This window comes from Acanthochromis polyacanthus, chromosome 10 (genome assembly GCF_021347895.1).
Source record: "Acanthochromis polyacanthus isolate Apoly-LR-REF ecotype Palm Island chromosome 10, KAUST_Apoly_ChrSc, whole genome shotgun sequence".
NCBI classification, from domain to species: domain Eukaryota; kingdom Metazoa; phylum Chordata; class Actinopteri; family Pomacentridae; genus Acanthochromis; species Acanthochromis polyacanthus.
Genome location: NC_067122.1, coordinates 29,015,072 through 29,038,369, shown reverse-complemented (window position 1 = coordinate 29,038,369; position 23,298 = coordinate 29,015,072). Strand labels below are relative to the sequence as shown.

Genomic DNA, 23,298 nt, shown 5'->3' with positions numbered 1-23,298 from the left:
AACTTAATTTTAAACAAGTATTCTTTCCAAGAGTGGCTAACTATCTTGACCACTTCTGAGCTTTGGTGAATACCATTTCCCCTTTCCAAGAAGTTGATTCTCTAGAAAGTGAACGAGCCCCTAAATCAAAACAAAACAGTTTTTTGTTTATTTGAATAAAGTAATCGAGCAAGGACATTCATAGATAAACCTATCGTTTATCTGTAGCAGCTAATTGTTTATATATAAGCAGAAATAATCCCCATGTTTAAAAAATGTATGTATTTAAAGTACTTGACATAAAACTACCACCAGAGGGCGACAAAACGCCCCAACAGGAAGACTACTGGAATTTTAAAAAGCTGCTTCTTAAAGGTTCCTAGAAATAAATGTTAATGCACTGTGTTCAATAATTCCGTGATTGCGTTATCTTTCAGCTCAGATAATGTAAGTTTAGTTTTACTTTCACAAGTTAAAAATGGAGCAGCCAGTAAATATCTCACACTTTTGAGCAATTTCAAAACCATGTCAGTTTCATTCACACTCTAATTATTCTTGATAATTCCACATAAATAGCAGTGGTCTCACTATTAAATAACAGTGAGAACATGTGTTAACTGCTGCCATTATTCATCCCCTCACATTTCTGCAGAACTGGGTCGTGGATGTGACTCTGTGTGTCTTTTGAAAAAGGCCTGAGAATGAGTCAACACAGGAGTCCAGGGTTTTTATTACACAGTTTAATCAACACACAAAGCTCAACGAGCCTCTCAGGTAATTCAATATACAGAGGTTTTGTGCAAGAAGAGTGGGTTCTCCTCGCACCCAGAGCCCAAGCCAGTCCCATAGCCATTTAAGATGTTAGCCTCTAATTTAACAATAGCCAAAAAAAAAAAAAAAAAAAAAAGGGAGGAGGAAAGGAAACAAAGAGGGGGAAAAAAGCAACCTAAATAATTATGGGGGTGGGAAATAAAAACACAGGTTAAACTAAGAAAAATAAATTGCTTAAATACCTGGTCCAGAACCTCCACTTTGTGAATAAAGAAAAGGTGGTGGTCGTGGTTGGGGGTGACATGGGGTTACAGTTGTGCGTGCATGTGTGTCTATGTGTGTACAAAGGGGTGAGGATGGGGGAGACAGGGGGAGGAGTGAGGTGCAGGAAGTGCAGGGATAAATTCAAGTCCTTTCATAGAATCCAACAGAAGACCAAAAAAAGGCCATGTGCATTTATTTATTTTTTCCATTTTCCATAGCCTGTGATGATTTCTTCTATTTATAAAATACAGAGTGCCCTTTGACTGCTTTCTTGAATTGTCACCTCTACAGATGGAAGCCATTAGGACAACAAAACAAGAAAGGGTGCAGAGTGTAAAAATCCCTCAATCATATTGTCCCCCTCCACCCCTTAAAAATGGGAAATAAAGAAACAACAACAAAAAAAGGTCCCCTCAAAGCTTTACAGGTGCTTAAAGGAATGCTTTTAGTGATGGTGGTGGGTGAGGATGCAGGCGTGTGGGAGAGAAAAAAGGGGGAGTTTTGGAGGATCGGCGGCGGCGGCCAAACCTGCTCGGTGACAAAATGTAACGGAATACAGAAGGAGATGGAGGTCAGAGGCGAAGGAAGGGAGCAGGGAGAGACAGTTTTACCATTGAAATCTGACAATATGTACACTGGAGGATGGGCAGGTGAGCTGAGAGGCGGGAGGGGAGGAGAGGGGGAGTCAAACAGAGAGAGGAAGGAGAGAGGAGAGGAGAGAGAGAGAGGAGGTGGGGCAGAGGGAGTTTTACAGGTACTCTGGTGAAGGGGAGGCGTGGCTCAAAGAAAGCACTCCAATGGAAACCAACAAGATCTTGTTTTAAACTTTTCATTTGTTTGTATGGTTTTTTGTTTGTTTTCTCTTTACGTCTGAAGCTCCCCTAACCTTACGTCGTAGAGGTGGTTGGCCATGTTTCTACCCAACACTACATTGCATACTTTTGTGTCCATTCCCGAGCTATTTTGTTGTACCTGTGAACAAGCAGAGAGACAGAGAGGAGGAGCAGTTAGTGGAAGAAGACCAACAGATCATGAGTTTGTGACATCTCTAAGGAAGAATAAAAACCTCCAGGGAAGTTAGACCACTCTGTTCAGACTTACTACTGTACTACGAAGCAAGATGAATGAGTTGGAGAGGTCGGTTGAATGTTAAGCCACAGTTTTTATGAGGTTCTGATCAGAGTTTGGGACTGGAAAAAATGCCCCTCTCAAAACAAGAAGAAAAAAAAAAGCTCATTTCAACGAAGTTTTACATTGAAATAAGTGAAAAAAATCTGCCAATAGAAAAAGTGAAAAATGGCTTGGTCAGATTTCTTGAAATAAGATGTGATATTTAGAATATTGAGATCTTAAAATTAGCTGGAAAACTTATTTTAAGCTTTATTTTACCAGGATTGTCAAGGTTAGGTGTCTGAAAATAAGCCATAGATGCTTAAAAAAATAGTTTTTCACTCAAAAATGGATTTTTGCTTCCATGTAACCTCCTAATTTGAGATGTATTAAACTTATTTTGAGTTTTCTTGTAAATTTCAAATCAAAACAAGATAATTTCAAGATTGTTTGACTTAAGACATTTAAGATGCGTTGTCTTAAAACAAGTCCCTCCATCTGCTGAAATGTCACTTGTTAAGTGAATTTATCTTAAATCAAGTGGGATGAGACATTTTGACTAAAAATAAGACAAACAGACTTGGTAAGATTTTAAGGTTTTGCAGTGTGCTAAAGCTTCACCCTCTCACCATTTCTTTTCCCGACCAGCTATACATATTTTTAGCTGAATGGAAAACAAATGTGTCGAGCTGAATGAAGCTGCAACAGCTACAATATACAGGCTATTTGTTTACGGTGGCAAAGGGAACCTGTGCACATTCAGTTAATGATGGTAAAAATGCAAAAACATGTTTGTGTACTTGGTCCTGACTCATTTGTGTGTCCATTTTTCAATGCAAGTATTTCAGAAGGTTGGAAAACTGTTCAGTCCGTTGGTATTTATTACAGAAAACATTCGATCAAAAAGCATCAATGCTCCAGAAAAACTTAACAGATAAAACAGTGCTATACCTGATACTTGTACTAAATGTGATAAATGGCAAACTTTTCCACTGTATTTGGCAATGTACGGAAATACAAAAATTCTGGCAAGAAGTGAAACAATGTATTCAAAATATTTTACAGATTCCAGTACCTTTAGTCCCACAGCTATTTATATTAGGTTTGAATCCAGATAATTTGAAGATTTAAAAGAATTAACTAATATTTGTAGATTTAAGTATCCTAATGGTAAAAGAAGAAGCTCTCTCATGGAAAAACATCAGAAGACCAGGAGTGAGCAGGTGGTTGTCTGAGCGATCTTCAATGCTTTCCTTAGAGAAAATTACATATACAATAAAACACCAACAGCATCAGTTTCATCAGATGTGGGACCCCTTCATTCACCATGTTTCAAGAACAGATCTGTCACGTGTGATGGAAGAACCAGGGGACACGTAAACAATGGCCCTCTGCAGGAATCAGTAGACTGCAAAACTCAAAATCTTACCAAGTCTATTTGTCTTATTTTTAGTCAAAATGTCTTATTCCACTTGATTGAAGATAAATTCACTTAACAAGTGACATTTCAGCAGATGGAGGGACTTGTTTTAAGACAACGCATCTTAAATGTCTTGTTAAGTCAAACAATCTTGAAATGATCTCGTTTTGAGTTGAATTTAACAAGAAAACTCAAAATAAGTTTAATACATCTCAAATTAGGAGGTTACATGGAAGCAAAACTCTATTTTTGAGTGAACAACTGCTATTTGTTAGCATGTCTGGCTTATTATAAGACACCTAACCTTGACAATCCTGGTTAAATACAGTATAGCTTAAAATAAGATTTCCAGCTAATTTTAAGATCTCAATATTCTAAATATCACATCTTATTTCAAGAAATCTGACCATGCCATTTTTCACTTGTTCTATTGGCAGATTTTTTTCCCACATATTTCAAGGTAAAACTTCGTTGAAATGAGCTTTTTTTTTCTTGTTTTGAGAGGGGAATTTTTTCCAGTGTAGGGTAGAAATGTGTGTGGGGGTTCCTTTCCCCCTTTTCTCCAATATAGTGAATTGAAATGGACTATAACTCACTAACTTGATCCCCAACCAAGAATAAGAGTAATTTGGAAGGTGGGGGATGACATGTTTGTTTAATACATGTAACTGTTTCTTTGTTATGTTTCGAAAACAATAAAAAGAGCGTTGGTTAAAAAAAAAAAAAAAGCATCAATGCACTTTGATTTGGTCAAAAACTCCAGTGACCTCCACATCCTCTGTTACAGGGCAGAGTCAAACCTAAACGCAGTCAGTTGTTGAATATCGTGTTAAAATGTTTGAAGTTTAAAAGTCAAATGTGCAGCTGTCACATAAGTAACAAGAAAAGTATTCAGAGTGCAGTACTCCACCAAGGCTGCTCAGTCGTATCATTTCCAACAGATGAAATCTTGAAAAAATTTGTGGCAGAAATCACAGGACAATAGAATGTGATCATTTAATATAGATGTACCCACAAACAAAATGACGTTGCAACAGGCACGTGTTACGCATGTGTATGATATGTATGGATACCAAATCACGTGACCTAAATATGTAGCGGGAATTGATGGGACTCAGAAACACCCCAACAATTTAATCACTTGTTCCTTGTATCATTTCTGACAGATAAGTCTGCAGCAGTGGATTTGTAGCAGGATCTCAATCATGTGATCATCAGCAGGCAGCTGATGTAGTGTTCACTTGTTGTCATGGTTACAGTCCATGGATACAGACTATAAGCCGCATCACTGCCAAAATCTAATCTCTTGGTCCTTGTGTCATTTCTCAAGGATATTTTTATTGTCATTGCATTTCTGACCTTCCATGAAAATTTCATCCAAATTCGTTAATCTGTTTTAGAGTAATGTTGCTCACAGACAGACAAATCGTTGATTGTCACATGACTTCGCTGTGTTCCTTGTCGGAGTAATAAACTTCTGCACTACGAGGTAAAATAAATACATTAACCGACACAATGAACAATACTGCATCAGCATTCTTCTCTCGTTTTATTTGAAGTACCAACGTCTGTAAGGTTTGTTCTGTCATACACGTCATAGCTGTCTGTTATAACAATCTGTTCCTTTTAAATGAACTACACAGAATACAATCTGTCCATTTTGTACAAACAGTCAGTTGTCAAGTTTAACAATCCTGTTTATGTCATCAGAAGCTGCTGAAGAAAACCTGGTTAAAGAAAGTTGATATCACTGTGGTCTCTCCAGCCAACGCAAAGAAATCCTGGGTGTCTTAAAGTTGCTTCATCGTACTTCCCTCTGATTGAGGCTAACATGCTGCATGCTAACATTTGAACTACTTTTAAAAAGAGCAAAATAGCATGCTGAAGTCTAGAACAGGTTTGCAAATGCACTGCTCTTTAGTGTACTGATAAGGCGAGAGGCACCATAATATCCAGCTTTTATTTTGGAATCTGTGCTTTGATATCTTAAACTGCTGTGTGCTGCAGAATCATGAAGGTCAAACTGACACATTACAAAATGTGGGGATGAGCAAAAACAAAATGTCACAGACCTGTAGGGATTTATCGCTTTTTAATAGTAAATGATCTGTAAATATACTTTTCAAAGACTTTCAGCTTTATCAGAGGGTTTATAGTGAAGCTGAGACAAGGATGGATAAGAAAAGCAGCAACAATCCAACTTTTGAGCAGAACTGGAATTAGCACAGCTCCACTTATTTTATGATCAAACTGAATTACAGACTGTCTCAGAAAAGCACAGCTGCTAACAGAGAGAATTAAACTTAATGCAGACATAAGGAAACAAATGGTTAAGCTTACTTTTCCCTGTCCGTCTTGTAGATGCGGGCGATCTCGGGTACTAAGGGGTCGTCCGGGTTTGGGTCACACAGCAGAGAGCAGATGGACAGGAGAACTGTGGGGGGGAAAAATACAACACAAAAAGGTTAAGAGTTCTCACAAATAAAAGAGTTTCACAGTCTGCACTATTTTCCACTGGATGACCTTCACATGCTAGCTGGACTGGATATTTGTCACAGTTTTTGTGCTGCTGATAATACACGTAATTGGAACTTGAAAACACTCATGCATTTGTGTGTCCAGTAGTAAACCCACTGCTGTGCTAAAAGAGCTACAGCTGACATTTACAGAGGAAACACTTCAGCTGAAATCCAGGCGCTCTGCAGGAGAAATGCATTATTTGTAGGAAACATTTTCTCCGTTTCACATGCAGCTTATAAAGGCGGTAACATCTGCAGGTGTAAGTGTACGTCAGTGTGAAGGCCAACGAGAAGCAGCCTACCTTTGGAGATGGTGAGAGCCGGAGACCACTGTGATCGCAGGATGTCAAGACAAATGCTGCCGTTGCTGTTGATATTTGGGTGGTAGATTCTTGTGGTAAATGCAACCTGAAACAAAAAAAAAAAAAACAGCGAGAAAAAAAATGTAAGAGGAGGAGGGAGGGCGAGAAAAGAGGGGCAGATGACGGGAACAACAGGAAACTGAGTGATGTAAAGCTGCGACGTGTCAGCAGCACAGAGGTGATACATGTAGTTCACTGTTAGTTTGCTTTAAATGTATATATAAATATAAATGCTGCTTCTTTGTACGTTTGTGTGCTCACCTTTGGCGGTTTGAAGGGGTAGTCTGTGGGGAAGTGTATGGTCAAGAAGAAAACCCCGCTCTGGTAAGGACTGTCATTCTAAAGCAGAGAGAAATCAATTCTGCTGTCAGTGACAAATACACTGCTAGTCAAAAGCTTGGACAAAACCTTCTCACATTATTTTCTACACTGCAGATTAACACTTTTTTGTTTACAGCATACAGCACCCTCCATAATTATTGGCAACCCTGGTTAAGATGTGTTCTTTAGCTTCTAATAAATTCAGCATTTTCTCTAAATAATATAGGACAAAAGGAAGAAAATCCAACCTTTAATTCAAGCACATTGATTTTTTTTGGGGGGGGGATCACACATTAAGAAATTATTCTTTTACATCAAATCATGTGTGCCACAATTATTAGTACCCCTGATGTTACTACTTTGTACAACCCCCTTTTACCAACAAAACAGCACCTAATCTTCTCCTGTAATACATTTTTCTACAATTTTCAGTGTGAGAGTTTGCTTCGGCAATAAAAACTGAATTTATTTTAAGGCTTTCAACACATCTTAACCAGGGGTGCCAGTAATCATGGAGGGCGCTGTAATTCAATATGTGTTCTTTCATAGTTTTGATGTCTTCAGTATTAATCTACAATGTATAAAATAAGGAAGAGCGTCCAAACATTTGACTGCTGCTGTGTTAAGTGTCACATAGGAAGCAAGAGTTAAAATTACCAACAGAACATTTTGCCATCATGTATTAATGAATTCCCAGCCAACAATAAAGCGGTGACAAAGTGAATACTTACAGGTCCCATTATTGTGGCTTGCCAGTGAAACACTGAAACAAAAAAAAAAAAAAACACACACACAGAAACTGGTTATGAAACACTAAGAACACAATGTGTGCCTGAGAAGAGTTACAATAAATGATGCCACATCGAGTGTCCGTGTTTGTCAGGGTTTATGCAGAAATTATTGAGTTGAATTTAATACTTTTTAATACCTTTTTTAATACCATCACAATATTTTTTAATACTAACTCGACTTTGTGGAAACCTTTCGAACCTCAGTGTTTGAGGTAACTAATTATAAAGTACTTCTGTGTGATACAGTGTAACACTTCCTAATTAAAATCTAAAACACAATATTACAATTACAAGATACTGTTACTTTTTGGCCTAAATAAAAGCACTAACCTATGGCATTTATATTTTTTAAACCCTAATCCGTGACAAAAAGCTGTTTAAGAGGGGTGGGCAAACTGTTTTTGTTCCAACCAGGCAGCTGCACACCAGACTTGACTGAGATAATCAACTGATCTCAGTCTTTAGAAGCCGATTGGTCAAAATGTGTGCTCTTAGTTGGTTGGAGCAAAAACCTGCAGCCACACAGCCCCTTGAAGGTTAGTTTGCCCACACCCAGGAAGAGCACATACCACTTCTCCAGCCATACACTCTTTCAGCATCATTCCATCTCAATTAAGACAGAAGAGGAAAATGAGAAAAGGTTAAAGGCAGATGTTTAATTAAATGATTTCCAGAAAACTTGCACAGTTCAGTTAGAAACACCGTCAAACATCACATGGATTCAAACCAAAAGAGAGGGACAGACCCAAAAAACCAATGAATGCAATATATCTCAGCTGACTGAAATAAGTCATAACCTCTGCATACGTGGAATATGCAACACCATAAAACATATTGAGCATTATGAAAGAACCAGACAGCAGGCTCGCCCTCATCAGAAAAACACCAGCACAGTCCACATACCGTAAGAGACCTGCTGCAGCCGAACTAATAGAGAGATTTCTTTAACATATACAACTACACTGGAAAAAAAAACAATAATATGCTGTATAAATAAATCTGGTTTATTATAAATGAGGTGTAGTCTCCAGAGATCTGGGAATGTGGTGACAAATTAGAGCCAGAAACACAAACAGATTCATGCATGTCACTGTTTACCTCCTGCTTCATTCTTCCGTGTGTGTGTGTGTGTGTGTGTGTTTTACAAATGCCTTAACTGTATGGTCTTTTCCTCAATTACTTTGTCCATTTCTAGCAGTTCAGCCTTTTTTTCCCTGAATCTTCTGCGAAGTGTGTTTGATTTTGTTATGAGCTCTGCCATCTTTGTCCCTGCCTTTCCCTCAGCCATCTCAGCCAATTTGTCTGCCTCTGTTTGGAGTGACTCTGTCACATTGCTGAGGACCCGGCGCTTGTTCCTGAGGTCCTCAAGCTCATCCTCCGCAGATTTTCTCTTCAGCAGCACTCTCTTTCTTCCTTCTTTCTTGCTCAAGGTAGAGCCTGTACTTCGACCGAGCTGAAGCAGCAGAGGCCAGGAGCTCCTTGGTTAAAGGCACTTTCAGAATGCCACCACAGCTGTTTACCTCGTCACAGATCAACCTTAGTCCTTCGATGGATTCGTCATGAAGGTTGCATGTTTCTACCTCCTTATTCACAGAAAAGCCCCTCTCTACGGTCCCCTGGCAATGGGACAGGAGGAGAACGCTTAGGCAGAACCTAAGCAGTTCAGGATGGGACTTGCGTAGTTTCATAGACAGGAAGACATCCAGGCGCTGCTTAAATGGCTCAAAGGACTGGAAATCCTCTTCTCTACCCTCAACAGATAGGAGGGATGTGTACTGCTGAATGATGACATCACCTATTGACAGCAAAGTTAAAATATAATTATCAATGTGATCAATACATTCCAGTCAACTGCTTGAACATCCATTTGTAGTGTGATTTTAATTATGCAAAAGTGAGACATGTTCTTGCTTCTCACAGTAAAAAGACAGAAAACGTCCTTAAGCAACTTGCATAACCTTTCCATTTCTACTGTCCCTATATTTCTTACCAGCTGGGATGCCACCTGTCAACTGCTTGCCCTGGATGAACGTCTGCACTACACACGTGGACAAAATTGTTGGTACCCCTCAGTTAAAGAAGGAAAAACCCACAATTCTCACTGAAATCACTTGAAACTCACAAAAGTAACAATAAATAAAAATTTATTGAAAATTAAATAATCAAAAACAGCCATTACTTTTGAATTGTTGATTAACATAATTATTTAAAAAAACAAACTAATGAAACAGGCCTGGACAAAAATGATGGTACCTCTATAAAAGATTGAAAACTGTTTGACCAGAGTGACATGATTAACTCAGGTGTGTCATTTAATTGACATCACAGGTGTTTCCAAACTCATAATCAGTCAGTCTGCCTATTTAAAGGGAGACAAGTAGTCACCCTGCTGTTTGGTGAAAAGGTGTGTACCACACTGAACATGGACAACAGAAAGCGAAGGAGAGAATTGTCCCAGGACATCCGAAAAAAAATGATAGACAAACATCTTAAAGGTAAAGGCTATAAGACCATCTCTAAACAGCTTGAAGTTCCTGTGACAACAGTGGCTCATATTATTCAGAAGTTCAAGACCCACGGGACAGTAGCCAACCTCCCTGGACGTGGCCGCAAGAGGAAAATTGATGACAAATTGAAGAGACGGATCGTTGGAATTGTATCCAAAGAGCCCAGAGCAACCTCCAAAGAAATTAAAGGTGAACTCCAAGGCCAAGGTACATCAGTGTCAGATCGCACCATTCGTCGTTGTTTGAGCCAAAGTGGACTTCATGGGAGACGACCAAGGAGGACACCACTGCTGAAAAAAACTCATAAAAAAGCCAGACTGGAATTTGCAAAAATGCATGTTGACAAGCCACAAAGCTTCTGGGAGAATGTCCTTTGGACAGATGAGACCAAACTGGAGCTTTTTGGTAAGGCACATCAACTCTATGTTCATAGACTCAAAAACCAAGCATACGAAGAAAAGAACACTGTCCCTACGGTGAAACATGGAGGAGGCTCAGTAATGTTTTGGGGCTGCTTTGCTGCATCTGGCACAGGGTGTCTTGAAAGTGTGCAAGGTACGATGAAATCTGAAGACTATCAAGGCATTCTGGAGAGAAATGTGCTGCCTAGTGTCAGAAAGCTTGGTCTCAGTCGCAGGTCATGGGTCTTCCAACAGGACAACGATCCAAAACACACAGCCAAAAACACCCAAGAATGGCTGAGAGAAAAGCGTTGGACTATTCTAAAGTGGCCTTCTATGAGCCCAGATCTGAATCCCATTGAACATATGTGGAAGGAGCTGAAACATGCCATTTGGAGAAGACACCCATCAAACCTGAGACAACTGGAGCTGTTTGCTCATGAGGAGTGGGCCAAAATACCTGTTGACAGCTGCAGAACGCTCATTGACAAATACAGAAATCGTTTAATTGCAGTGATTGCCTCAAAAGGTTGTGCAACAAAATATTAAGTTATGGGTACCATCATTTTTGTCCAGCCCTATTTCATTAGTTTGTTTTTTTTAAATAATTATGTTAATCAACAATTCAAAAGTGATGGCTGATTTTGATTATTTAATTTTCAATAAATTTTTATTTATTGTTACTTTTGTGAGTTTCAAGTGATTTCAGTGAGAATTGTGGGTTTTTCCTTCTTTAACTGAGGGGTACCAACAATTTTGTCCACATGTGTATGTTCTTCATCTGTGTGATGCACCACTCAGGGTCTCTATTCATTCGTGTGGGATCCAAACAAGCAATCTGCCTGACCACAGGGAATTTTAGGGGACATTTTTCCTGAAGCTTTCTGACAATCTTAGACAGGCACTGCAAACAGTCTCGCCTGAAGTTGACTACAGAAAGTTCCCCTATCTTGCTTGAGTTGCTTCCTGGATTGCCTAGAAGCTCCTAACAAGAAACATTAAAGAACATTACGTGTGAGGGATTAGACAGGAGGACATGTTTACATTTCAGATCAGAATCAACGTCCTTTGATGATAACAATAATAATAATAATATTGTATTGAATAATAAATTTAATTTGTACTGCACTTTACATTAAAAAAATCTCAAAAAATACTGCATTTGCTGGTGCAAGCATCACAATACACATATACACCTCCCAAAAGCCAGACCAAATGACCTACAACATAATTACCTTGACTGCAGATTCAGCACCCAGGCTAATGTCCACATTTTTTGGGGAGACCCAGTTCCTCTCTTCAGCAGCCTCAATTTGGATCAGCTGCCGGGGGGTGCGGTCCTGCAGGACTTCCCGTTTAATGAACCGCCGCAGTAAACTCTGGTAAAGACAACTAATAGTTAGTAACAAAGTCATATACAGGTTAATCAAAAATCAAATAAATTAAATAGCACTACAACAACATTAAACAAAAAGTAACAAAAAGAGTAATAAGTTACCATCAAGAGCTCAGTTAAATCCTTGGCCAAAAATGGCAACACTGGGTCATCCGTTTGGTATTGGGTTAGGAAGGGGTTAAAGCTTCTTGCAATGGCAAGGAAGAATTGTATTTTTGGTACAATGAGAGGATCCCCTGTTGCTGCCACGACGGTGTCAAAAGAGGCCGAGCTTGGTTTTTGGACCTTCTTCTTAAGTGCAGCATCCACATAGCAGACCTGCCAACCTTGGCGAAATATTTTGCGTACCACTTAATCTCACACACACGCACGCACACACACGCACGCACGCACACACACACACACACACAGCTCGCGCTCATGTCGATAGGGAAAAAAAAACTCTCGGTGCTTATTCCCCTGATATGACATCGTATTTTCAACGTGAAAGTAACGTTATTAACAGTACATATTTGCCAAAAGACACACACGTACACTCACGCGTGCACACAAAAACAAAAACACACGTCGATAGGAAAAAAAAACTCTCGGTGCTTATTCCCCTGATATGAAATCGTATTTTCAACGTGAAAGTAACGTTATTAACAGTATATATTTGCCAAAAGACACACGTACACACACGCGTACACACACACACACACACACACCATTTTACCATTTTAACCACCAGCTGCTGCGGGTGGGGGCACAGGGAACGGGGAGAGAGGCGGAGGGAGGCAGAGGACAGGAGAGAGCGGGCCAACAAGGGTTCGGCAGACTCGTTATTCTCCGCTACTCTATGATGATTGGTTGAAATTGCACCACTACACTGCTGCATCATGCATGAGTATTGCATGTCCACATTTCTAACAGCACTCACAGATGTCTGTAGCTTTTTGCGTAGTTTAATGAGGCGGAGCGTACCAGCGTATTTTGATGTCAAATTGCGTACCTGCTATGCAAAATGCGTACAGGTTGGCAGGTCTGACATAGAGTTGAAGCTTTGGCCACACTTCTACTGCTCTCTCTGTCACCGGAACATTCTCAATCCACCTGTGGCCGCAGAAAGGCAGTGGAAAGCTGGTGGATTTAGTGATGTTTGTGAAGTCCTCTCTCCGGGCGGGACCATTGTTAAAAAGGAAATGCATGGCTCTCAGTAGTTTTTCAATAGACCATTCTGTGAAGCCAGCTTTCAGGGCATTGTGGAGGGTATGAAGTCCACAGCTCCCAACACTGATTATCTCAGCACCTCCGTGAAGTTTGCCATGCTCCTTTTGAAGGAGATCCAAAAATCTGAAATTCACATTTGGGCCATCCATCCCAACTGACAGCAGGTTCCGCATGTTGAGCTTTGCGACACATTCCTGTAAGGACAAAGGGAAAGAAGTTAAAATTAAAAAACGAAAGAAATTACATTTAGTGTGCAAACATGCTTAAACATTGAGATGACCTACAATTATGGCATAACAATTTCTTTAACTACAACATGTGACCCCTCGCTCTGCCGAGCTACATTGGGCAATGAGATCAGTCATAGTTTTTAAATTAAATAAATCTGCCAATATTAAAGCTTCTATTATGGAAATTAGGCTAAATTGATATATGATCACAGATCGATGAAAATGGTCAAATGCTTTGAATGAACAATGCCAATGTGTAGGCCTAAGATGGGGGTGTGCTAAGCATCCAGTCAGTGGCGCAAAAAGTGGGTATGCACTATATGCAGCGCATAGGGGCGCTGCGTTAGAGGGGCGCCAAAGCCATGGGGGGAAAATTATTTCTGAGTCGGCATTTTCTGTATTTAACAGCTATTTGTGATTGGTCCAGACCTCCCACATAGTAATAGCCGAATAAGAGTTGTCTTTCTTCAAATGGAAACTTTCTTTTGTCTTAAGGGTGTATTAAAATGCTTATTTTAATGATTAAAAATAAAAGTTAAGAACATATGTTCTTCACTGGGATATAATACCACAGTGCAGTTGTGATGCATCTGATAAGTCTGATCAGATGCAGCGTCCAATCAGTAACTGATATCCAATAAGGATATTATGCATTATTTTTTGTTTTTGATTAAGCTGATCACCTGCTGTAATATGTAACTTAAAATAAAAGTCTGTAAAAATACTTATATTTTATAAGTCCATGAATAAATAAGATTTATACACATAAACATAAAAAAAAAACAAAAATAAAAACAAGCCGGCTGTAATGTGTCTGCATGCCCCTCAGAAAGTAGGGAGTTGCGCCCCTGCATCCAGTACATGTATTTTTTGACTAAAATTCAAAATTGGTTTTAAAAATGTAAAAACGTAAATATCATCCGTTTAGCTATTATAAGGATTATGGATGTTTATAATAAAATATTTTTTTTCTCTCTCTCTCATTCTCACAGACACAGACAGACACACACGCAAGCTCACACACACACAGATGTGCTCAACAACATAAACAAATTAACTTATTAACTGTCAGAATCGAGTATTCAATAGGTCAGCAATAATATAGGCTATTATACTTACTTTGATGTGCTGCAGCAGGTCTTCGGCCCTTGCATGTCCCAAGAATTCCGACCCAAAGAACCGTGATGTCACACAGCCATCCTCCAGAAAACGCACATGTATGTCCATCTGTTTTTTTCTGGAGCATACATTAAGACTCTCGTCAAACATTAGGATGAATGGCCGAGCTTTGTTGATACTTGTTATGAGCTTGTTTTTGAAGTATGGCGCCAAACCAAACTTAACGACGTAACTTGTCCTTTCCACACGCAAATGATCTGGCAATCTCAGAATCCGGGAACATATTGTGGAACAGTTCTCCGATCCCCTCGTTGGAATTGAAGGAGTGGTGTTTTGTTGCTGTCTCCAGGCACCATAGAACCTCTGCTTGCAGAGTGGACGTGGAGCAGAGAGCCTGCTGTCTGAAGGTGCCACCGCTGGCAGGGGCTTGAGGGGGAGCGGCAGGTGGTTGCAGGGTAGCAGCAGGTGGTTGCGGGAGAGCGGAGGTTTGTGGTGATGAAGCCGGTGTCGAGGTAGTATTGCAAAACATTGAAATTGGCAATTGCTCACTGTGTCTGTGAATTCTGGACTGGTGGCCACTGGATGCCATGTGGGACCGGAGAGCATTCACCCCCATCCAGGTGATATTTATTGTTTTTTTGCACATATTGAAATACACCTCTCTGGTGTTAGCAGCAACTGGCCGTAACCAGTCTCTAAATCTAGCGTCCTTAAACCACAGTTCAGAAAACTTACATTTCCCCATCTCGGCTGCAATCTGCAAGGGAGCATCGGCTGAGCGTGGGTTTTGTTTTTTCACTGAAACAGACCGCGGCGCACACTGACTGACGTCTTTCTTCTTCTTCTGGTGGGATTCCGGCAGGCTGGATGCCTTGCGGCACAGTGCTGCCTCTCGCAGGTCGGGGTGAGATTGCTGTTCATACCATTCTTAACCGACTGACGTCACCTCACACAGGTCCTACTCGTACATAATAAAATCACAGGATTTTTTACGAGATATAGGCTTTCACTTAACGCAATGAAAAGAGGAGAATAATTGTATAGTAGTTAGAAAATTTAATACCTCCTCAGATGACAAATATTACTTTTTAATGGCCTTAATTTTGGTAAATTTCATTTACTACCTTTTACAACCCCGCGGACACCCTGATTTCTACAGTTCAGTAACAGATCCTTACATGAAGTGTAACTCAGGACAAATGTTCTTGGAAATAAGATTTTGCAAATTGTCCAGAATACGAATAAAACCACTCTGGAGGACCCTGCTGCCTGAGGCGTAATTTTAAACAAGCACAAATTACAACAACAACCTGTCATAATTTGATTGGGAACATTAAAACCTGTCTAACTCAAGTCTCCACTGGCGGTCTGAGAACAAAATGTCACATTGAAAAAGACAGAAAACCACAGCAATTACGCGTCGCAAGAAACCCTCCTGGAGTTGACAGCAGAGCGGTTTATTTGATGTTGGATGGCAGGAAGCTACGTGCGCAGAGCAACGTTCCTGCTACTGATGTTTCCCGTGGTGCTGTTTTAATGTCACAACGGGCCACGGACATGAAAAGATGCACAAATACTGAGTGCAACACGATTCAAGTACATCAAAATAAATCAAGGTTCAAGATATTAATTAAGGACTACTTCTTTTCTCTCAAAATTCTGAATAAACACAGAATTCTTCAGCTCTGACATTACAACTTCCTCTTAGCAGAACACGTATGACCTAACCCAGGGCATACGCTCCCCTGGAGATATGCCTCAATTGTTTTCACGAAAAAACGCTTAAGACACACCTGCATATATTATCAAACTTCAGTTTAAACAGGAGCTCTCATGTTGTAAAACACAAGAAAACAAGAGTCCTGTCAAGCTAATGCTTGTTTCCCTCATAAAAACCATCATGATCTAACATGAAAACAAATATCCTTTCCCTCTGAAACATGAACACTGCAATTAAACATACTCATAGATTCTATAAATGTGGCTTACAACACTAAATGATTTATCACTACATTAGCTGTTTGAATGTTCTTGTATGTAATAAAATGTACAGTCTGCTCCTTTCAGAAAACATTTTGCTTTGCGTAAAAAATCAGAAATCAAATAATTTGTTAAAAACAATTTCTACTTAGTGAACCGACTAAGCTATATAAAGAAAGAATTAGATGGAGATGATTTATGCAACAAACCTTCTCAATGAGCACACATTACATAAACAAACATCTATACTTAGGAGGAAAGGTTTCTGCAAGATGCACAAACACTGAATCAATTTTCCCCATTTAAATTCAACATGCGATGCTCTGATGAACCATGAATATGCATGTGCTCCCACCTGCATATGTGACAAACCTCTACATGAGATAATGCTGTGGGTGTTGCTTCCTTGTGGAACCCTGGTGTTTCAGTCACGATAAGCATCAGCGATACTGATCCTCGGTGAGTTTATATTGAACCTTTAAGGCTCAGACCTATGCCATAATCAGTGTCCATGTATGTTTGAAATAGATCTAGATTTTACACTTTATATTTTACGCAACTAAGCCTTGTTGAAGCTACAGCTACCTGCATGGACTGACAAGTTACAACACAAGTCACTGTGGAAAAAACAATAAACAGGCCAAATTCAAAAGGAGTTTTCTACTTTTTGAATTTAAAGGTATCATTTTTAAGAGCTGCTTATCTGGAAGAAGTAAACCTTGCCACTGTATAAGCAAAACAGAATAAAATCAACTGCCTAATGAGGTAAGATGGGGTTTAAAACACCAAACAACTCTCACTTCTCCTGCTTTATGGTTTGTGTTTCAAAACTAATTTCAATGTCAGCAGTGCGACTGCAAACAGGGAAGTGATCCCGTCATATCGAACGCAGTACAACATGTTTATGCTATCAAAACACTCATATTTCAGAAGAAACCAGTTAAACAGACCTACACTGTTCTGATAAATGCATACTTTTGATTCTGCTGTGGAAATACATCTTTGTTATGTTTAATTCCTTTTAGTTAATAACAGCAAGATGCCTTTTGTCAGATCTGCCTCTCTGTACGGACTGATTACACCATGGTTGTAAAATTCACAAATGTTGCAGCATATTTATTCATGTATTTAAGTCCTGCTACGGTTAATTGTGCTGACAGATGGGTGAGTAAGTGAAGTTGGGGGATATCAAAATGCGGATTCACCTTTCAATGTCATGCAATCAAACGCAACATCCAAAGACAAGTTTGGTTCTGAGGGTCTGAATTTACTGTTAAGTCAGCAAATCATGAACCATCTGTTTAAAAATGAGCACACAAATATAAAAATAAAAGCAGAAACAAAGCTGACCTCACCAAGTCTAAATATATAATACATTATAAAATATTCATTTTTATCATTGACTGCGAAAAATCCATGTTTTCTATATTCCAACTGAATAACTGATATTATCAGAAGATTATCTGTCAAAATACATTTAACATTCTTAGCTAACTTGTCAATTTACTTTGCACTCCTTTATGGATGCTAGTCATTATGTAAATGATATTAGATTGTTCTGAAAGTAATATTTGTGTAAATCTGTTTATTTCTGTAACAGAACATGAAAAGCGATGTTCGGTCACTGCCTTGATTGTAACTAACAACATTTAAAACATTTGCTTACAAGGAAACATTCTCTTTAAATCAGAAAACTGGAGAGTGTGTTGACAATCAGAGTATCACTTCTCTCACTGAAAGTCTTTGAGAAGGTGCAGGATGGGAGACTCCTGCTGGTAGCAAAACCTCAGACTGAGGAGGAACGATGTGGATTCAGTCTTGGACTAGATTTTCACCTCTCACAGACGACTGAGGGGTTTCAGAGTTCACCAATCCCCTCTACATGTCTTTGAGATGTTCTGTGGGAGTATGGGATGCTGGGACCACTTCATTTCTCTACACCTGCAATAAGAGCTGTGTCTGTAAGTTGTGCAATGAGAGCGTTGGACATCATGGTTGTGTCTTGTCTCAACTCCGGTTTGTGATTTTCATGAACAGGGTATCAAGGCCAACTGAGATCAGCAGGATGTTGTGTGTGAGGGCTGGAAGGTGATGTTTTTGGCTTTTTCACCATTACTTGGATGCCTCCAGCACTAACTGGAGCAGTTTGCAGCCACATGTGAAGCACTTGGTATGCAAATCAGCTCCTCCAATTCTCAGGCAGTGGTTCTGTGATGTCCAAGAATGACATGCTTCCTCTAAACAACGGGAGAGTATCAACCTCAGGTGGAGGAGTTTAAGTATTTAGGAGTCTTATTCACGAGCAGTAATGTAGTCGCTATAGTGGACTGTAGCAGTGAACGAGGAGCTGAGTCAGAATGCAAAGTTTTCTGTTTACTAGCTGGTCTACATCCATACCTTCATCGATGGTCATGAACTCTGGGTACTGACCATGAGAGGTAGTTCAGACACCTGATTAGGAAGCCCTCTGGGACCTCCAGTTGGAGATCTACCAAGCACAGCTGACTGAGAAGAGACTCCGGGGTCGTCTGGGGGAACGTTATGGTGAACTGGGATTTCTGGGTTGGTCACAGCCAAAATTAATCTCGCTGGACTCAGCAGTTAAAGAAGAGGGATGGAGGAAATACAGAATTTACAGCAGTTATCTCATCCAGTGTACTAAATGAATAGAAAACTGAGTCACTGTCATGCATTTATGGTTTTAGCTTTTGTTCAATCTCTGTGGGGTGACTAATATCTGTTGTGGAGAATAAAAAACAACAACAATGCCAACCTTACAAAAATGATACCAGCAACTTGGGACTTCCCTTGGCTTGACAGCAAAGTAAAAGTGAAAGTGACATAGCAACAGAGTTGGGAAGATTACGCTTTTACAATGCACTGGTATTTTTCAGTAAAAGAAATCCATGTATTCCTGGATCTGTTATCTAAAAAAAGTGCTTCCTCAATTTCAGTAAATGTTTTACATTCTTTCACTGTTTGTATTTTCCATTCCAAGTTACATGACCTGGGCATGAAAACATTTTGTGTGACTGACATGCAGCCTATGGTAAACAAAAGCTTGTGGACAAATATCTACATGTAAACGTGTCACAATAATGGTACAGTTTAAGAGTTTAAACTGAGGAGATACGTGCGCTGTTGCCTTCTAGTTTACAACTGAGGGGATATTCAGAGGCGTGTTGTTGATTTTAGAGTTATTGGAAAATACCTTGATCATTAAATTAGTCATTTATGTGTGACACTTTTATGAACTGATTTGATCAAATTACATAATACGCTTTGGAAATTGTTCAATTTTGAGTTGCACACAACGAAGGTCACAGTGTAGGTTTGGATGTTTACTTACTGTCATCTCCTACTGGCCCCGCAGAACACTGGGCTGGTGGGTCCCGTGCCAAGTCATTTAACTCCTGTAAAAGGCATATGATAAGTCAGTTGACAGGGTCCTGCAGTATGAAGCAGTATTACAGGTATTCCTTTAAACATTTATCTAAATATAAGGTGGAAAACACTGGGATTGGGAACACAAAACTATCCATAAGAAATCCCTGGTAAAAGAGTTTACATAACCTGATGATCTATAAATATATATATTTTAATATCCCTTCACATGTCCACCATAAGTCCTCTTTTTGTCCTGATTGAATCTCTGTTTACAGACAGCTTTGAAGGCAGGTGTCACTTCAAATGCAACTCGACAAACATTTCCTTTTGACACAACACCACCACCACAGCACCCTGAGCTTTGGTTATTATAGTGACCACTATTGCATAACAGCATTTCGCAGGTACAGCGGATAGTACATGTAGCAGGCAAACTGAGATCACGATAACATGACAACACAGCTTTTACTACAGTCCAGACAGCCCGGTGCAACATTACGGGGGAAACGTTGGCTTTAGCCTCAATGCTAGAAGCTCAGGTTCCACAACAGGCTGTCATGCGAGGCGAACCTGAAGCTGGATGTTTAGCCATATCACAAACTGGACGAAATAACGCCAAGACAGACACACAACGACCAGCTAAGTCAGTCGAACAAACGGCATTATTGACGATGAGCTGCTCGTCTGCTACCAGCAACATGCCATCAAAGGCGAACAACGCGTGGGGCCTGTTTTTACCACAGCGACACACTGCTAACATCACCACTAATAAATATGTCCTTACTTACTACTTGTTAGCCAAAATACACCCAGATAATCACGCTAAATACAAACAATAACGCTGCTATTTAATCATGACTGCTTTAAATACCTCCAAGCTGTGCGCTATGATAACAATATGCCGTTAGTGAAAAAAACAAGGAACAGATACAAGCTAGCTTAGCCTACATCAATCCTCAAACCCGAGCTCTACAATGTACTTAAACCCGCAATACGAGAACATTTAAACAGTTAGCCATAAATAAATGGGAAATTCGTTATTTAAATGACGGTAGCAGTCCTCTTAAATTAAGCTAACGTTAGCGCCGTGGCTAACTTAATAGTTATCTGTCAAATCAAACAGCGAGCTAAGAAAGCTTCAGTAACCGTCATAAATAATATTAGCTACCCCGACTATCGTGTATGGGGACTAACCAGGACATATCCGATAGCTTATCGTGAAAACTACCGTTAGCCACTTTACACTACAGATATAAATACAGGGAGCTAGCTTGACAGCACCTTTAGCTTATCCGAGTTAGCCAACCACCGGGACAGATAAGGTTAGCCAGCAGCGGCTAGCACACCACTAATATCATTAACTAGCGACAGACGTAACGAGTTAAAACATCCACTTGTACACAGTATTAAATATATAAATAGCAAGCCGATACAGATTGTGGACCTGTGTGACACAACCGAAGCAGCTAGCCCAGTCAGCGGCGGACTTGGCCCATTTGAAGCAGCTCTGGTGGACACAGAAAAGCGGCGCATTGCTGCTCTCACTGTCGTCACTCGCCTTTCACAGACCGTTAGCTGCCACTTGAAACCCAGCCCGGTCCATATTTTAGTGATTCTCGATGTAATACACCCGCCGGACAAGCATCCGACGGGCAACCTTGGAATTAAACCCACAACCAAACTGCGAAATCCCGGGCCTCGTCGTTCACTTCCTTACCTTGTGAATTCTTTTCAGAGCCATTGTTGTGCTAGCGCTTCTGTCAGGGAAAACGTGCGATTAAAATGGCGATTGATATCACTGTCCGTCGGTAATACTACGGCTTAGTTATCATAGAACACCGCTGATGTACACACGATTTACTGATTGCTACCACAAAGAGCCACCGAGAGAAATTTTGAGACGAAACTGAAATATAGAAGGGGTAGAACCGCGGTCCTTCCTCCTACTGCAGCGGCTACCAAATCACTGCGGCCTGCGAGCTGCCAGCAGCAACACACACAACACATCCGGAGCCAACCATTCACAGTAAAACACCTCAGCTGAAAACTAACACACTTTAGACAAAAACAATCCTGTTTACTTGTACTTTATCCTCAAAACATCACTTAAATTTCCCTTGTGATTAATAAAGTATCTATCTATCTATCTATCTATCTATCTATCTATCTATCTATCTATCTATCTATCTATCTATCTATCTATCTATCTATCTATCTATCTATCTATCTATCTATCTATCTATCTATCTATTCAAAGCTTCTTTGAATTAAATTCAAAGAAGTTTTATTGGCATGACAAACACACATTCACATTGCCAAAGCGTTACATAAAATAAGCACACAATATAAACAGTTTAACACACTTTACTGGAATGCAAAGCAATGCAAGACAGTAGTGCAAGTACTATAAAATAAGAATGAAATTAAAAAGAATAAAAATATATTGTCTCTTTGTACTTTCTAAGTGCTGAAAGTACAAGTGTGCAGTAGGGCTATAAAGTGTTGTAAGTGTTATTTTTATATACAAATGCAGGAGCAGTTTCATGTGCTTGGACACAGCCTCATTCACAGAATGGAGATGGTCTTGGTTCTGGTCCTGGTCCCGGTCTGTCCTCCTGCTTGGGTTCATGGAGGCTTCAGTTTTTCAGTTCTTTTCCTGTCACAGTCGTGTACGAACCTGGCTGCCGTGTTTGCACACTGCTGTACTCCCCCGAGCAGGTATGGCAGTTTGAGCATGTTAGGTATGCTCTGAAAGTCGGTGTGTGTGTGTGTGTGTGTGTGTGTGTGTGTGTGTGTGTGTGTGTGTGTGTGTGTGTGTGTGTGTGTGTGTGTGTGTGTGTGTGTGTGTGTGTGTGTGTGTGTGTGTGATGAGATGAGGGGGAAGTAGGTGTGTCCCTGAGGTCCTTGTACAAGGAGCAGGCAGTCAGGAAGTGCAGTTCGGTCTCCACCTGACCCTGTGTACAGTGGGGGCACAGTCTGTCCTCTCGGGGGTCCAGGTCTGTCTGTGCCGGCCTCTCTCGATGGCCAGGTTGTGCTCGCTGAGCCTGTACCTGGTCAAGGATTTCCTGAGCTGTGGGTCGGTCACAGTGCTCAGGTATTCTGCCACCATGTATTTTCTGTTTAGGGCCAAATATGTTTCCAGTTTGCTCTGGTGTTTAATGGATTCTGTCCAGTGATTCAGGTATTTCTCTTTCTGTTTCTTTATAATTTGGTTGGGTCTGATTGGCTGTCTGTTTGGTGGCTCTGCTTGTATTTGTATTTTGTCTATCTATCTATCTATCTATCTATCTATCTATCTATCTATCTATCTATCTATCTATCTATCTATCTATCTATCTATCTATCTATCTATCTATCTATCTATCTATTGTTGACCCAATGTGTTTTCCAAAAGAAAAAATAATATTGCAGAGTTAAATACTTAGTGAATATCCCATAGTATTTTACATTTTACACATTTACCAAGCCAGTTTTAAATATTAGGGTTAGCACTCTACAAAATTTTACATTATACAAATGTACCTGACTAATT

At 40.0% G+C, this 23,298-nt stretch overlaps 1 protein-coding gene and 1 long non-coding RNA gene across 2 annotated transcripts; both read right to left on the bottom strand.

Moving 5' to 3' along the window:
* Nucleotides 1-691: 691 nt before the first annotated feature.
* Nucleotides 692-21,750, bottom strand: ube2d2 (ubiquitin-conjugating enzyme E2D 2 (UBC4/5 homolog, yeast)). Its single transcript, XM_051954282.1, has 7 exons — nt 21,484-21,750; nt 19,729-19,792; nt 7,478-7,509; nt 6,687-6,764; nt 6,366-6,471; nt 5,885-5,978; nt 692-1,986 (listed from the first exon to the last, which is right to left on the bottom strand). The coding sequence occupies exons 1-7, from the start codon at nt 21,505-21,507 to the stop codon at nt 1,941-1,943; spliced, it is 444 nt and encodes a 147-aa protein (XP_051810242.1). The 5' UTR covers nt 21,508-21,750; the 3' UTR covers nt 692-1,940.
* On the bottom strand, nt 8,174-19,722 carry LOC127535710 (uncharacterized). The gene is made up of 2 exons (XR_007944570.1): nt 11,681-19,722; nt 8,174-9,332 (listed from the first exon to the last, which is right to left on the bottom strand). It is a non-coding gene; the product is annotated as an uncharacterized LOC127535710 (long non-coding RNA).
* Nucleotides 21,751-23,298: the final 1,548 nt, after the last annotated feature.